This window comes from Xiphias gladius, chromosome 5 (genome assembly GCF_016859285.1).
Source record: "Xiphias gladius isolate SHS-SW01 ecotype Sanya breed wild chromosome 5, ASM1685928v1, whole genome shotgun sequence".
Classification (NCBI taxonomy): domain Eukaryota; kingdom Metazoa; phylum Chordata; class Actinopteri; order Istiophoriformes; family Xiphiidae; genus Xiphias; species Xiphias gladius.
In genome coordinates this window covers 10,876,105-10,892,081 of record NC_053404.1, presented here as the reverse complement: position 1 = coordinate 10,892,081, position 15,977 = coordinate 10,876,105, and the positions used below count along the sequence as shown (strand labels likewise).

Below are 15,977 nucleotides of genomic sequence, written 5' to 3'. Positions count from 1 at the left end.
TGTATTATTCTATAGAAGTACACAAAAGAAACAATGCAAGAGTCCTGACTGATGTCTGTTAAGTATCCTCAGTTTCAAATGTAATATTATTATAATTAGTGAGTAAATTATTTTTAATTATCAGAACTGTCACTGTTGCACCACTGTAAGTTTCATTTTTTTCAATTTTCCATTTCCATTACAATTACATGTTGCACTGTGGGACAAACGTATCAATCACTAGTTAAAAATATTATAGCGTCATGTTTATAATATATTCTATACTACTGTAGCATAGATGGGTGCCTCCACATATATCTAGTGATTATGACTGTGTGCTACACAGGATGCAATACATTTACAGTAAGCACAATCTTTGACGCATGTTTACAGATTTATAAAGATTAAAAACATGTCTCTTGTCTGTTGGAGCCCTCCTCCGAATCTTAGAGAAAAGCTTAAAATAACAACAATACTGTATGTGGCATCGGTTACTAAGGCAATGAATAAAAATAAAAAAAATCACAGGCTTTTAAGGTATACAGTGTGTGCAGAATATCCTAACCAACTGGTGCTTGATGTTTTATCTGTAAGTCTGGTCACCAGTTTCTTCATTTGAACTCAGTAACCATTGGGTGTTTTGTTCTCAGAAATCTGGGTTATAGCTGTTTATTTCATTGGATTATGGGTTCTGGTCAGATTAGAGATAATCTGAAAATGTGTAGAGGTAGGCTATTTAGAGTAGTGCTGCCGTATTTAGGGTAGTGCCACCTGTACTGCAACTTGAAGTTTGAATTGTGTAAGCATCGGTGAAAATAGTTTATAACTCAAGGTGAAACCAACTAAATGTGTTTTTGAAATTGCAGTGCATCTTGTGAATCATGTTGATTGCTAATGCAATGTCAAATATTAAGAATTGACAGAACTTAGTAGAGTATATGAAATAAAAAGACATCAATAGCAACAGAGTCCTATTCGACTTTGTGGCCCTGCACTTGCAGAATTCACATAGCACTGAGTAAAATAAAAATTTAACTTAATTTTAAAAGTCATTTTATGTCCACTCTGAAATAAAGCTGTTTCTGCAGCTGCCAACCTCTCCTTGACCTTTTTTCTAGAAATATTTGGGGGAGGTCAAATAAAGATTGTGGACTGTCTGAATGCAGCCTTTCATATGTGGGGTAACGAGCTGTTAAAGCATACAATTATCATGCCTATATATGCATGTATGATTACCATGCCTAATTGATGCCTATTTCTGTTGACATTAACGATGCATTACCAGTGATTCTGCTATTGTCCCAGGGCGTTAAAATATTTTGTAGCACAGGCAAACCACGTCAGCTGTCAGCAGAGTGATATAAAAACAACAGCAGTAACAGCAGTGTATTCTACCGTCTGTCAGAACAAAACACTCTTCAAACCAGTTTAATCACATTTGCCTTCTGGCACATGTAAAAAAAAATTGCTGAGTGGATATAGTGTGATATTTGTACAGATGTTACCAAGTGTCTTCAGGTTTGTTGTTTAGCTCCATTTGTCAGCGTGTTTTCATCAGTGTTGTGTAAGTGCATTGTGTGGTTTAAGATGTAGTCTTTTGTTGTGATGACTTACTCTGATTTATTTCCCTGTTTAATGTCCCCCTTTGTTTCTCTTCAGCCTGCTATGGCATTGTGCAGGTGCCCACTGGTCCTTGGTTCTGCAGAAAGTGTGAATCTCAGGAGAGAGCAGCCCGTGTGGTGAGTTGCACAATCTATCTATCTATTCATCGTTTGATTGAACTCCTGAAATAATATGACTGTCTTGCAAAAGTGGTGGATCTCATGATCTTGGAATGTGCTATCATTTATAATTACACCATTAAAATAGCACCAGGTTAGATCTTGTATCATCAGTGTGTCTGTTCAAAGTGCTTGGAACAAACCAGCCTTACGGTATGGTTTACTGGATACATGTTGTTTATCACAGTGTAACAGTTTACATGTCTTGGATGATGTCAGTTACAGTATACAAAACTGACTTTTTAGAGATTTCTTTAGACTTTTTTAAAGAAAGGAACCTAAGAGGGAATTGTATTGTACTAAAATACACTAGTACAGAACAATAGTACAATTGTGTATCTTTATTAGTGAGACTTGAAAGCTTGCTTGTGTTGATTACTCCACCATGTCTATCATTTCATCTTAAATGTCTATATGGCTTGGTAGAAGCTGTGGAATCAAAGGCATCGAGACCTGCATGCTACTGCCACTTTTTGTGGAGCATCCGTCTGCACCCACAGGATTTTCTGTGGCATGTGCCATCTCCCGCTGTGCCACATGCCTGCGTGTCAGCGTACAATTTGTATTTTGTACCAGTCACCATTAGGGATGTTCCTAACAACTAACTTCCCTGTGGATTAAATGGAATCTTAAATTTAGACTAGTTGACTAGTCTGAAAGTAAGAAATGCTTAAAAAAAAAGTAGAAATTGCAGTGACGAGCTGCGTTACCTTTTCAGACCGATTGGGATCACAGCATCTGTGGGTAAACGATGTCATATTGGTTTACCGAGTGTGGCTAACGTTAGCAGTGCTAGCACCAGCAGCCTTCTTTCTTTGAAGGTTAACGTGCACTGTGCTGAATGTGGTTACGCTTTGCTCCATTCATGTGGTTATATATCAGTTTATTCTGACACAGCCTATATACTGTACAACTTTATTTTCATTTTCTAGATCAAAATACTGCCAAGCTGTGCTGGTTTTACAAGATGTAATTTGTCCCACTTTCCACCTTGCTTGTTTAGAGTATCCGGGCATTAGTGGAGAGGGAGGCTACCGCCTGCAGGGGCTACAGCCCCAGTTAGTGCTGGGCAGTTGCATAACATCTTAGATGCAACAGTTAACCAGCATTGTAAATTTACTAAAATATTAATAATTAGATTAGTCAACTAGTATTTCTGGTGCCGACTAGCAAGACTAGCAACATTTAATCGTTTAGTCGACTAATCACACAGTCATCCCTAGTTACCATCACATTTCACGGAATGATTTTTATTCCTGGTTGAAAAGCTCTGTAAAAGATTATCATAAATGCTGTTTTTGTGTGGACCGCTTACCAACTGGACCAAATACCATTTATTGAGCATGACATACTATGGTATGCTAACAGTAAGCTATTCAGTCTGCATCATAGCGAAACATTAAAATGTTAGTGCACAGGTAGGAAATCAGCCCTAGAAAGCCCTGTATATCAAAAATTTGATGCTGGACCTGTGGGCTGGCCAATTATGTCACCCAGGGCTGAACTAAATTGGACTAAAGAGCTTTCATATTTTACCTATTGTCTTTGTGAAACTTAGTGGAAGAAAACACAAGCTGGTATGGCTTGATGAGTTTCAACTTAATATGATCTTGGCAAACTTATAAGCACCTGTCTAGATTTTATCAGGGCAACAGTTAGTTACAGTTACAGTCTCAAAGTTGGGCAAACCATTCATTTTGTTTTGTTTTTTTGGAAGTGAAAAGAAGTAAATACCACCTCTGCAGCAAATGTTATTTCATGGTTACTTTTTTTTTCATGAACTTCAAAAATAAAAAAATTGAAACCGTAATATTGGCATGTGCAAAAGTTTGGGCACCCTTCTACTTGTAAAATACTCACAACCTAATTAATTTGATAGGCTTTCATCGACTTGATAGGACCTGTAAAGAAGTTCCAAAATTGTAATTAGGAATTGTCAGCTGATGAAGATTCTAGAGCTTGATAAATTGTCTGACTTCAACTCTTGTGGTATAACTCAACAACCCTGGAGTTCCTCTGAGCAACTGCCTCAGGTTCTGAAAATGAAGCTAATTGATGCCTACAAAGTAGAGGCTATAAAAAAGATTTCAAAGCGCCTCCAGCTTGAAAGTTACGATGTCCGAAATGTCATTTAGAAATGACAGTTAAGGGGAATTATGGAAGACATGACAAGACCTGGGGGACCAGAGGACCAAAAGCCTGATACGACTGTAAAGGACCTGCTACTAGGTTTAGCTGACACAGGAGTGGTGGTACACTGTTCTACTGTGCAGCTTTTAATGGCCTACATGAAAGAGTCATCAGAAGGAAACCTTTTCCTGTGACTTCATCACAAAATTCAACATTTGAAGTATACAAAGCAACATGTGGATAAGCCAGAGTTGCTTTTAGTAACAAGTGCTGTGGAAAAATTAAGCAAAGTTGAGCTCTTTGTCCATGACCACCAAAGGTGGGTTTGAGAAAAAAAGGAGCAGCATTAATGAAAAGAAGACCATGGCAGCATTAATGAAAAGAAGACCATGGCAGCTGTTAAGCATGGGGATGGAAGTATTCTGCTTTGGCAGCCAGTGCCACAGGAAACATTGCACAGATAGAGGGAAGAATTGAATCCACTAAATATCCGCAAATTCTGGATGTAAATGTCATGCAGTCAGTTAACAAAGTGAAATGAGGATTGCTTCTACAACAGGACAATGATCCAGAGCAGACCTCTAAATTCTCCAAAAAAGAATTAAAGAACACAAACTGAAGCTTTAGGAATGCTTCAGAGTTCTCTAACTGAACTAGGGCTGTCAGTTTTTCCAAAAATTAAGTTGGAACAAACTTGAAATAAACACGCAATTTGTTCAGATGAATTCAAATGCTAAATGTAGAAAATCTTTACATTGAAGCTGATTCTTGAAGTGTTAAAAAGCCAAGCTGCATTCTGCATGAAGGAATGTATGTACAAACATGTTTGTCTAAAACTCCAGGCTGTGGAGCTGACTAATACAAAAAATAGGTAATACAAAACATTCCTGTAAAGGTATTAAAAATATACTCGTACAAAAGTATTTGAAAGGAGCTGGTAACGTGTGTGTGTATGTATTCAGAAAGAATAACATTGTGCACATACTTAGCTGGCAACTATAACAGATAAATTAGAGATTTTCTGAATGATGGGCGTCTTTAATCAAAATTAAAATGCATGTTATCAGGTAAAGTGCCTCTTGCAAAATTTTATTTGAATGGGAAATAGATTAAATAATGACCACTGATCTGAATCAAATTAACCTTTGGTTTCTATCTCTTATGAATTTTTTTTGTCTAATTATAATATAATAATTGTAGAAGGGTATTTACAATTAAAGTTAAAATTAACTATATCTGATGCTGGGCAGATCGCGTATTAAATAAAGAAAATATTTAATCGCAAAGCATTTTTTAACAAAACTTTGAAGAAAATAAATTATAGTAATAAATGAAAGATATTTTAAAAACTTTTCAGAAAGATGAATTTGAAGATGGAAATATGAGTAGAAGCATCTTAAATATCTTGTTTGTAAGGTTTGAAGTTTGATGTACAACAGAAAAATATTGGTGGGAGAGAAAGAAGAAAGAAATAAGGGACATGAAAGTCTTTCTGTTCTGTGAGAGACCATACACTTTGTACTCTTTGATACATGGTTAGGCCTTGAGGTGAGGAACACCAGTATATTTGTGAGTTGAGGAGGAGCTGATTTGTCAGAGCAGCAGAAATAATTGTCTGAGGACTTTTATTAGCTGATATAACAGCCGTAGGTGGCAGGTAGTGAGGGTGTTTTTTCAGGACAGTTTTTTGCCTTGTGCCCAAGTCAGGGCGAATTTCCAGCTTAACTCACACACTGACAAATTTTTCACCCTTAGTAGATGAGATTGACCTGTTGTTTCTGACCTGATGTTTTCTCTTTACCCACAGAGATGTGAGCTGTGTCCCCACAAAGATGGAGCCCTCAAGAGGACAGACAATGGAGGTAGAATCCCTCTCAGCTACACACACACACACACACACACACACACACACACACACACACACACACACACACACACACACACACACACACACACATCTATGGTTAGGCTCTTGTGTATTTTGTCATTAATTGCATGTCACTGGTAAGTTTATGGGGTGTGACCATGCTAGGAGAGTTATGTTGCTGTTTGTTGTCGGTGCTGCCTCTCTGTACTGTCCTTGCCAGTCCATGTTTTATGAGTGTGTGTGAGTGTGTGTATATGTTTATGAGGGGGCGGACCAAGATGGGTATAGTGCATGGTTCATTGGGAGGTCAGCCTAGTGGAGACTGTAAATAGTGTGTGTGTGTGTGTGTGTGTGTGTGTGTGTGTGTGTGTGTGTGTGTGTGTGTGTGTGTGTGTGTGTGTGTGTGAGTGTGAGTGTCAGTCAGAGAGAGAGGCACAGCTGTGGGATTGTGTCCAGGCCTGCAGGGAGGCATCAGGACAACACTAACACACACCGTTTTACCACTTTCTCTTTTATTTTTTCCCCTTCCCATGACCCCTCTCTCCCTCTCTCTCCTCTCTTTTTGCTTCTATGTTTCTCTCACCATCTCTTTCCCGTATTGTCTATTTCTCTGCTCTTGTCAGTTCCCCTCCACTTGTTGATCTGTGTGCTAGTTGCTGTTATTTCACGTGGGAGAGTGATAAAGCAGAGCAATGGGATTAGTCTGAAATGGGTATTTGATCCAGCATCTTAACATGTAGAAGGCAGAGAAGAAAGAAAAGAGGCAGAAATTAAGTTTACAGATGCTCGTCCTGGCCCCTTTTTCTGTCTTCTAAAATTGCAGATACCAGTATACAGTATAGGTGCTCTCCTTTATAGAAGAAGTTTAAACATGATAACTTAAAAAGTTAAAATAAATTGTACGCTGAAATGTGTCTGTCACATCCATATACTGCATATGGCAGCAGTATGACTATTTTAAATTAGAGTTGGATACTGTCCCTCTTGAGCATGTTGTTGAGTGTACTGATTCAGTCTCCCTGTACATGTGGTTCATTACCTGCTACAGTAAGGATCACATGAACATAAGTTTTAGTCTTGTTTTTTTTACCTGTTGTTGGTTTCAACATTTTAACATGGTTTACCATAGAAGCTCATCAAGCCATTATCAAAAACTGACAGCTCTTTGCCTCTTTTTCAGTTTATTTGAAACCATCAAATTGGCTATCAGCTAAATGTAAGTTTTATGTCCCAACGCATTGGACTCTTCTAACTTTTTGGAGAAAGGGATGTTTGTAAAGGGATGTTTTGTTGGGTTTTTTGGGGGTAAAAGTGTGAAATGCCTACTTTGAGGAGGAAGGCTGTGCCACTTTTATAGTCCTGTTTTATAGGCCTCTTGCAGATTCTTGGAGGGACTTCAAAACAACAACATGCCCCCAGTTCACACCCATACCCTCCCATCCATCCCGCCCTCTGCCCTCCTCCCCCTGTCCTGCTCACCAGGTCAAAGGCAGGTCAGGGGTTCAACTGTAAGTTTAAGCCCTTTTTTTGTTTCTGCTGTGGCGAAAAACAGACACCTCTGGCGTGGCAGGATACTCCCACCTCCATTTGACCTCCCATTCACCTCCTCCAGGTCCTCCTCAGCTCATCTTCAATTCTGCTCCCACTCCACCTTGCCCTCCCGTCATTCTACCACCCCTAGATTTGAGATTCAAAGTTGAATTCAATATTTTCAATTTGATATGTGACATTATGACCTGACAAAGATCCAACTGGGATTTAATCATTGTATACTTATATATTTAATTTTGTATTTTAGAGTCAGTGTTTAGGCATTACCCTTTTTTATTGATATGTGAATGTAACCAAAACTACAATTTGGTAGATTAGTGATTAGTCCAAACCATAATTAGGTTGTTTTTGGTTCTCTTAATTTGGTCCAAAGAAGAAATACTTCTTTTTAGCCTAGTGCATTTTGGCAGTGCATAGTAACTATTGGGTTGTTAATAACAAGTCAAAAGCACACAGACTGACACATTCAAAGGATAGTTTTCAAGTCGTTCTACGTTTCACTATTCCTGAAGGCTTCATTTAATCTTTTCCAGTGGTCATAAAGAGGCTATGAAGCTAACTATGAAATCCCTGGATATGAGAATTTCTCAAACACTGCACCAGAATTTTTCTTTAATGAATAAAAAAATGCTGATGGAATCAGAGGAGATAATGTACCATGTACTGCGACATAATGGGTGAGAAGAGGTGTCATAATCAGCTGTGTCTTGGTTTGGTTGGTTGATCCACACCAGAATTCAGAAGGCCATGTTATTACCAAATTGAATAAACCGAACCAAATGCCAAAGCTTAGCAAAGTCAGTTATGCATTTGTTGTAGAGATTTCACATTTTTAGGGTCTGTGTTATGAGTTACAGCTCTAAAGAATGTGCAGTACTGTATTCTTCAGGTTATTTCCCCCATATTTCCATCACTGAGTTTTACTATAGCTCACTGTTAAAACTTGCAACTAACAAATTTACTGTGGATAATAAACTTCAATATAAGATCTACAGAGGACATTAGCAGATACTTTAATTCTTTATGCAGACAGTTTACTTTCTGCTGTCGTATTGTACATGGGGGTTATGATCTGTCTTGTTTGTATGCAGAGGCTAATGGTTCTTCTGTTTCTTTGCAGGCTGGGCCCATGTGGTTTGTGCCCTTTACATACCTGAAGTGGAGTTTGCTAATGTCTCGACTATGGAGCCCATAGTACTCCAGTCTGTGCCACATGAGCGCTACAACAAGGTAACAAAATTTTTGACATGTCACAAAAACAAATACAATTTAATTATGAGGAATAGAGTCTGTCTTTGAACTAAAATGGGTTCTTTTAACTGTGTGTGTTGTTTGCATGTGTGTCTATAGACATGTTACATCTGCGAGGACCAGGGCAGAGAGAGTAAAGCAGCCACTGGAGCCTGTATGACATGCAACAAACATGGCTGCAGGCAGGCCTTCCATGTCACATGGTGAGACCCGTTCATATCACATTAACCTCACTGGACAAAGGAGGAGATTGTTTCTTCAGTTCCTCCCTCAGACTCATGTAAAGGCTTGTAGTTTTGATATGCTATCAAGTAATAGCAAAACCTTTGAGATACCATGCATATAAAAATTCTTATGTATTTCAGGGGGTTAACTGCTTAAAGTATAAAATAGAATTTATGTTGGATAATAACTTTTTTCACACATTAGTACTACCAACATGAGCTGACTCACATTCATTTTCTGTGAATGTTTGTCTTGCAGTAGTCTAAGATTTGAGGTTTAAAAATTGCAGTGACAACACAGCCTGGTTAGAGAGTTTAGATTTTTATGTCACTTCTTATTCTGCTTCCCTGTGTAAAAATCAATACATGTTTAGTACTTCTAGGTATTATGATACTTATTGTGCTACAATGTTACATGTAAACATTGAAAAGTGTTCTCTTTTCTATTTTTCACATCAATTTAATTTCCATTACATTAATGCCACAGTGCCCAATTTGCGGGGTTGTTATGTGAGGAACAAGGATCCGATGCAGACAACGTCAAGTACTGTGGATATTGCAAATATCATCACAGCAAATTGGTAAGTGTCCTCATATTCTACATATAGCATATCCTTTGATTGACTCATGCATACCCTGAGTCTAATACTCTTTCCCCAAGAACTGAGTATTGAAGTCATTTTTATTTATTTTAAGTACTCTGACCGGTGTGTGCACTGAGGGCTTGCAGCAGCCACAGTGTTTGTTCCTCGTCACTATACGTATATGTGAGAGTGTCTTGAAGGTTGCATGTCTATTAACGATTTGGATGGAGATTTATGTGTTTTTTGTTACACTAACTACAAGTAGTGATGATTATGTTGAATAACACACGTATCGGTTTAGCTGGAACACAGTGAGAAATACCTTTTCATCTTTTGAACAACTTGGCACTTCTCTGCTGCCACTGAGAGATGCCCTGCCATTACTACTTCTTTCATGTCTTTCCTAGTTCTTTAACTCCCCTAGCCCCTCTCATCCCTGTTCTTCCCCTCAGCACTACTCTCTTCTTTTCTCCCCCTTTACAGCTAATTTTCAGTCGTACCTCCCTTGTCAGTTTGTCCTTCCTGTTTTCCTCTCTCCATCCTTCAGTCAGCTTCTTGTCTCTCCTTTGCCCCTGCCCTCTCTTCTTCCCTCTATCTCTCTTTCCCCCATCTGCTTCCTCTCTCACTGGACCAATTCATCCATCCCTCGCTGTTTGCCTCTCCTCCACCTGTCCTTTACCCTCCACCTACCCCTTTCCATCTACCCTCATTCCTCCTCCCCTTCTGATCTCCCCAAATCTCTCTGACAGTGGCCCATCATACCCTCCTCGCCCTTGTGTATTGGTCCTAAGCCCGGACTGGGCGCAAGCAGTGGGGATGAACAGGACTATTCAGGGCTTAAGTTATTTATGTATTTCAAATGTTTTGAGAAATTCTAATTCATTGATTTAGTTCTTTGTTTTACAACTGACTTGTCCTTGCATTTTGGCCTTCATTACTTGATGAATGGGCGTTTTCTACTCTTTTTCTAGACAGTCTAGAAATACCAAGTAGAGTGATGAATATTATTTAATCAAGCATAAAGGTCAGCGTAAAGAAGGCAGAAAACTAGCAACAAGACTTCCTGTTGTGTTCTAGATTTTGTTCCACCTTTCCAGTAGTTAACAACCTATCACAAACTATGTATATACACTCTGCATCAGTTAGGGGAAGGAAGCAAATATGAAAAACAGGAACTTGACTGAACTATTTCGATTTCTGGATCAGTGATAGGATGGAAAGACAGGATAAGCTTTACAGTGTCAATTTACACACACACACACACACACACACACACACACACACACACACACACACACACACACACACACACACACACACACACACACACACATTCTTAGATTACATTTTGCAATGTTAACAAACACTGATGGAAAGACTCATGCTGTTATATTGATTGTGTATGGATGGCTTTGGATGCTGGGGCATAATGTCATTAAGCTGGGATTGTATGGATGACAGGAATGTATGAGAGGGAATCAATGATGAAGAATGCAATGTTGTTAGCAGAGTGGGATCCATAAACTACCACTTGATAAATGTTTACGCCATGTTAGCAACGTATAGTATTTGACGGGACACAGTCAGTAGCCAAATTTAATTTCCAATTTAGATTATCCTTATTTTGTCTGTACTGCAGTGAAATTTCCATTTGGCTGGTGGTTTCTTCAAAACTGTGTAAGAATAATTGTCCCCCTATTTCTAAGCAGTGTAAATGTACACATTGATGTATCCGCTTAGCATTTCCAATCATCTGGACTGGGTGTTTTTAGCACACAGCTACATTTTGTTTCAGCCATCTTCTGTAACAGTGATTGGAAAACCTTGCTGCATAACTTTCTGTCACTAGCTGTTTTTGTGAAGCAACTGATACAAATATTTTTAGATTTCTAGACTTGTCCTGTAAGGTTGAATGATATTCTGTCGTTTTAAGAAGAGGTTTTCAGTGTTATTCAATAGGAGCCATAAATCATGAATTCTTTATAGTGTGTTGAGGTACAGCATGTTAGCATGGAAATTCAGATTTAGACTTTAAAAGGTAAGGGATTGCAATGTGATTCAGACAGTAGACTGAGGAGGATTTATCCCATGATGCACCAGGTTGGTAGTTTTACATGATATGCCAAAAGAAATACAATTCCTGTTCACAGACCTGTTCTTCTGAATACAGGCTGGATAAACACAAGTCTTGATCTATGCCTTGAGGTAATATGGCTATAATTTGAGGATGTAGTTTTTTATCACCATGGAAACGGATATGATGAACAAGAGCGCGCTAGCTTGTGCTGAGATCGATAGCCAAGGCCCCTCAGTAGTGTGCAACAATGCCTCTTTAGATCCAAGTTTTGGCAGGGGAGTTTTGAAATGACAATAAAACACAACTCATGGTCGTGTTTGTTTTAACTGTTACCCTAAATCCTGATTGTTTTTTTCTAAAGTGTAGAATTGATGGTTGTTCTATCCCTGAATGACTTTGCCCTAATGGTAAAATTTGGTAAATGATAGTAGAAAAAGGAATGGCCTTTTCTACAGTGGAAGTATAATATATTTTTGTGTAAATACCTACTACCACCATGAGTTTTTTTCTCTGTAGTGAACAATAAGCTTACTCATATAACCACCACCTTTGTAACCAATGCTCATCATAATGTTTTTTGACTGTTTTTAAATATTGAGTTATCATTAAGTTCAGTCAGCCTTTTTAGTTTAAGTTTGGTTAATTTTTTATATATTTTAGAGTTGTTTTTTGGTCTAAATTTAGCCTCTTTTCTGTGGACTTCATCCAGTAACTTGGAGTTCCTCTTTACCTTTTAGCGAAGGAGCAGGGGCCGTGGTAGTAGGTCTCAAAGCTTAAGTGACTCTTCCTCTCAGTGTATGGATAGACCCCCAGACAAGGACAAGAAGGTAAGACAGCCCTCAGATCTTACCCTCTCTATGCCTCCCACCCACAAATGTGACTCCACCTGAAACAAGCGTCCTCACTGTTAAAACTCACACTGTGGAGGGACAGGCAAATACGCAGTAAAACCATTGACCAATAATAATTTTTGGATGGCTCTTATAATGGCTTCACAATTAGCATTTATTGAGAAAGTCTTTGAATATATTGGCAGCACATTATTCATGATAAATTGAGTCTCATTAGACATATTTTTGTTTAAATTAACAAGGCAAATGGAAAATGAGGTGTGTAATATTGATTAACTATTTAAGACTTATGTTCACAACAAAGTAGCCTGAATGAATGGATTGAATTGACAGGAATGCATTTGATATCTTAATTTAATTTTTAATCAGTGTGTGATTGTTCAACTTTATCAGCTTGCTAGTTGGGAGTATAAAAAGTTGTCCCATCTCAAAAGACATTGTTTACAGGAGGTGTCAAGTCATGCTTCATTTTTTGTTTTTGCCCTCAGTTGAATTAAACTGAACTGATATATGAAGATACCATTTAGCATGATATAATGGTAAATTGTATCTTTTACCATTATGTCTTGTACTAAATGTACTAAATCAAGTACATGACTGTTCCTTTACAGATGTGCTGTTCTAGAGATCGCATAAAATCTTCTGTTCACTGTCATTGATTCTCTAAACCAAACTCTCCAAAAATGTGCCCTATTTGGACAGCACTTCGCAAATGCATCCATCCTCACTCCTTCATAGCTTAGTGATCACTGGAAAGTTTATAGGATGGAAATATGGAAGTTGGTGCTGGTTTGAGCATTGTCAAGCACTTACAGAAAACAGGATTGACGCGAAGTGCAGTACAGCAAACAGGACACTTATTAAATAAAACAAACACCAACAAGTACTTAACAGAGCTTTTTTGTGTGTGTGTGTTTGTGTGTGCGTGTGTGTGTGCGCAACAAAACATTCATTACAACTTTATATTCTATTTAATACAACAGAAATTTTATCAGACAGTAGTAAATTATTGTATTAAGTAAAATCTCAATCGAGTTTGCTTATAATCACGATCAATCATCTAAGATATTCTCCTTGTGACATATTATAGTTGGCCTTGCAGTCAACCCCACCAGTCTGAAATCGGAGGAAGTCAGCTCCTCCTTCAAGCTTGCTTTTGTCCTGAATGGCGTAACAAGTAACTACTCCACTTCTGCTGAAACAAATGCTCATGTTCTGATGAGGACTTGCATTTATTTTTAAACCTGTGTTTATGCAGACAGCTCATTAGAGATTTTGTAATGATGCTGTGCCAAAAAGCTTTTGATGCTTTGAGTTCCCTTTCCCTCAGTTTTTTCAGTTGTAGTATTGTTTTTGATAGAAAAACATGAAAGAGGATAAAAGATTTTCATAAATTAAGTACTAGAATTCAAATTGTCTGTGTGTGAGTGAGTGAGTGAGTGAGTGATGCATTTGTCCACATACTATTCAGTTCGACTGCCCAGGCTTCTGTTAATACTGCCTGCTTCTCTCACTTACAGATACACACTCCATCCACGATCACTAAGCTCAGGTGTGTGTGTGTGTGTGTGTGTGTGTGTGTGTGTGTGTGTGTGTGTGCGTGCGTGCGTGCGCATTTGTTTTGTGGTTTGGAGGCTTAGATGTATACCCACCTCATGTTAAACCCTGCAGTCAAACTACGTGCGCGCGCGTGCGCATTTGTTTTGTGGTTTGGAGGATTAGATGTATACCCACCTCATGTTAAACCCTGCAGTCAAACTACGTGCGCGCGCGTGCGCATTTGTTTTGTGGTTTGGAGGCTTAGATGTATACCCACCTCATGTTAAACCCTGCAGTCAAACTACAGCAGGGGCTAAAAGATCCCACAAACTGGTCGCTTAGAAAAGACCTGCAGGAAACACACACACACGCAATGGCTGGTCAGAAATCCTGCAGGAAACTGCAAAGGGGAATTCCTACCAGGTCAGGGTGGATTATTTTCCCCCTTACTTCCTGTTCCTCTGTTTCTCCCAGTCTTCCTCACCCCCACCCCCATGTCTGCACCTCGCGTCTTCGTCCTGAGGTCATTGTGTTGAATTGTGAAGCATTTAAAATACTTTCTATCAGATTAAAAGACAATGCTTTATTTTTGCAACACGTTATTTGTCATGCAGCATAGTTAAATTTGATAAATTTTAATTTCTTGTCTGTGAACATTACAGCAGGACAAAGTACCACAAGCTTAAGTATACTGTGCAATTCATTTTGTTGATAATTTAATATAGTGATGAAACAATTTATCGAGTAGTTAATCCACAGAGAAATTTTCAATTAAAATTTAGATAATCTGTTAATCATTACATTTTTTTCATGCAAAAGTGCTGAAGCATTTTCTGGTTCTAGCCTCTCAAATGTGAGGATTTGCTGCTTTTTCTCAGTTTTATTTGATTATGAGTTGAATTTTTTTTGGATTTTGGACATTTGGTTGGAAAAAACAAGCAATTTGAGAACATTACTCTGAAGTCTGGGAGTTATTTAGGGGAATTTTTCATTATGTTATGTCATATTTTTAAGTAATATGATCAATCTATACATTAAAAAAGCGGATGATGAATTGATAAAGAAAATAATAGCTTAAGCTGTGATTTAGTGTATTTAAATTAGGGGCCAAATAAAAAAATCATGATGCCTATGCTTACCAACAGACTAAAAAAATCTTGTTAAACATATTTTTAGAACTGTGGAGATGCTTTTACAAGGAATAGTGTTTCCCTCCTGATGAGAGAGTTTCCCAGTTCAGAGCCCCATGATCAGCATTTGACATAGACAGAGAGGATTTCAGCACAAATTGTTCAGGAGTTTGTTGATAAATAGACATAGTCCTCATCCTCTGCTACCACTCATATTTACGCCACACAGTCTCAAAGACCCCTCAGACATGTCAAATGATCAGGCTGCTAATGGTCAGCGACAGAGAAAGAGGGGAGAGGACACGCTGAAAGGCTTTGTCTCTGCCTGTATAATCAATTGACCTGATTAATAAGAGTGTGTCAGGGTCCACGGCCAGTGCTGTGTGTGTGTGTGTGCGTGTGTGTGTGCATGTGTGTGCGTGTGTGTGTGTGTGTGTGTGCGTGCGTGCGCGCTATCTGACCCTCTCATTTCAGCCTCCATCAACACCTACCTCTGGAATGTTAATGAAAAACAACAAGGGAATCCCAAAGAATTTACCTCTCTGTCGCTCTATCTCAATCTCTCACTCTCCCACTCTCCAGTATCGCTTCTTTTTCTTGCAGTAGGTGTGGTTAGGCCAATTTTCTCTCTTTGTAAAATCACACTCACTCTTTCTATGTTTCTCTTTGGTTATCTGCTTTCTGTTTGCAAGGTAGGCACTATTGTAGTTCTAAACAGAACCAACCAAAAGAGAATCAACCAACAATGATTTTGATCATCTTTTAACTAATTTAACCCAACCAATGGAAAACATATACTGGTTTCAGCCTCTTAAATGTAAGAATTTACATATTTGTATCTGTTTAATATCACTATAAATTGATTATCAACTGTTGGTCTGATATAACAAGCAATTAGAATCCACCAGATTGGGCTCAGGAAAGTTGTGATTGGCATTTTTTGCTGTTTCTTGACAGTTTGTAGACTAAACAATTACATGATTAATTGAAAAAATAAGTTCAGGAGGTTAAAA

The 15,977-nt window shown here is 38.3% G+C and overlaps 1 protein-coding gene across 1 annotated transcript in view; it reads left to right on the top strand.

Moving 5' to 3' along the window:
• The window catches only part of mllt10 (MLLT10 histone lysine methyltransferase DOT1L cofactor), a 33,531-nt gene that overhangs the window by 2,358 nt on the left and 15,196 nt on the right, over positions 1-15,977 (top strand). Inside the window, exons 2-9 of the mRNA XM_040127537.1 lie at positions 1,639-1,718; positions 5,698-5,752; positions 6,938-6,973; positions 7,128-7,265; positions 8,429-8,538; positions 8,659-8,762; positions 9,271-9,364; positions 12,182-12,271. Coding sequence (XP_039983471.1) covers positions 1,639-1,718; positions 5,698-5,752; positions 6,938-6,973; positions 7,128-7,265; positions 8,429-8,538; positions 8,659-8,762; positions 9,271-9,364; positions 12,182-12,271 — 707 coding nt within the window. The remainder of the gene's footprint in view (positions 1-1,638; positions 1,719-5,697; positions 5,753-6,937; positions 6,974-7,127; positions 7,266-8,428; positions 8,539-8,658; positions 8,763-9,270; positions 9,365-12,181; positions 12,272-15,977) is intronic.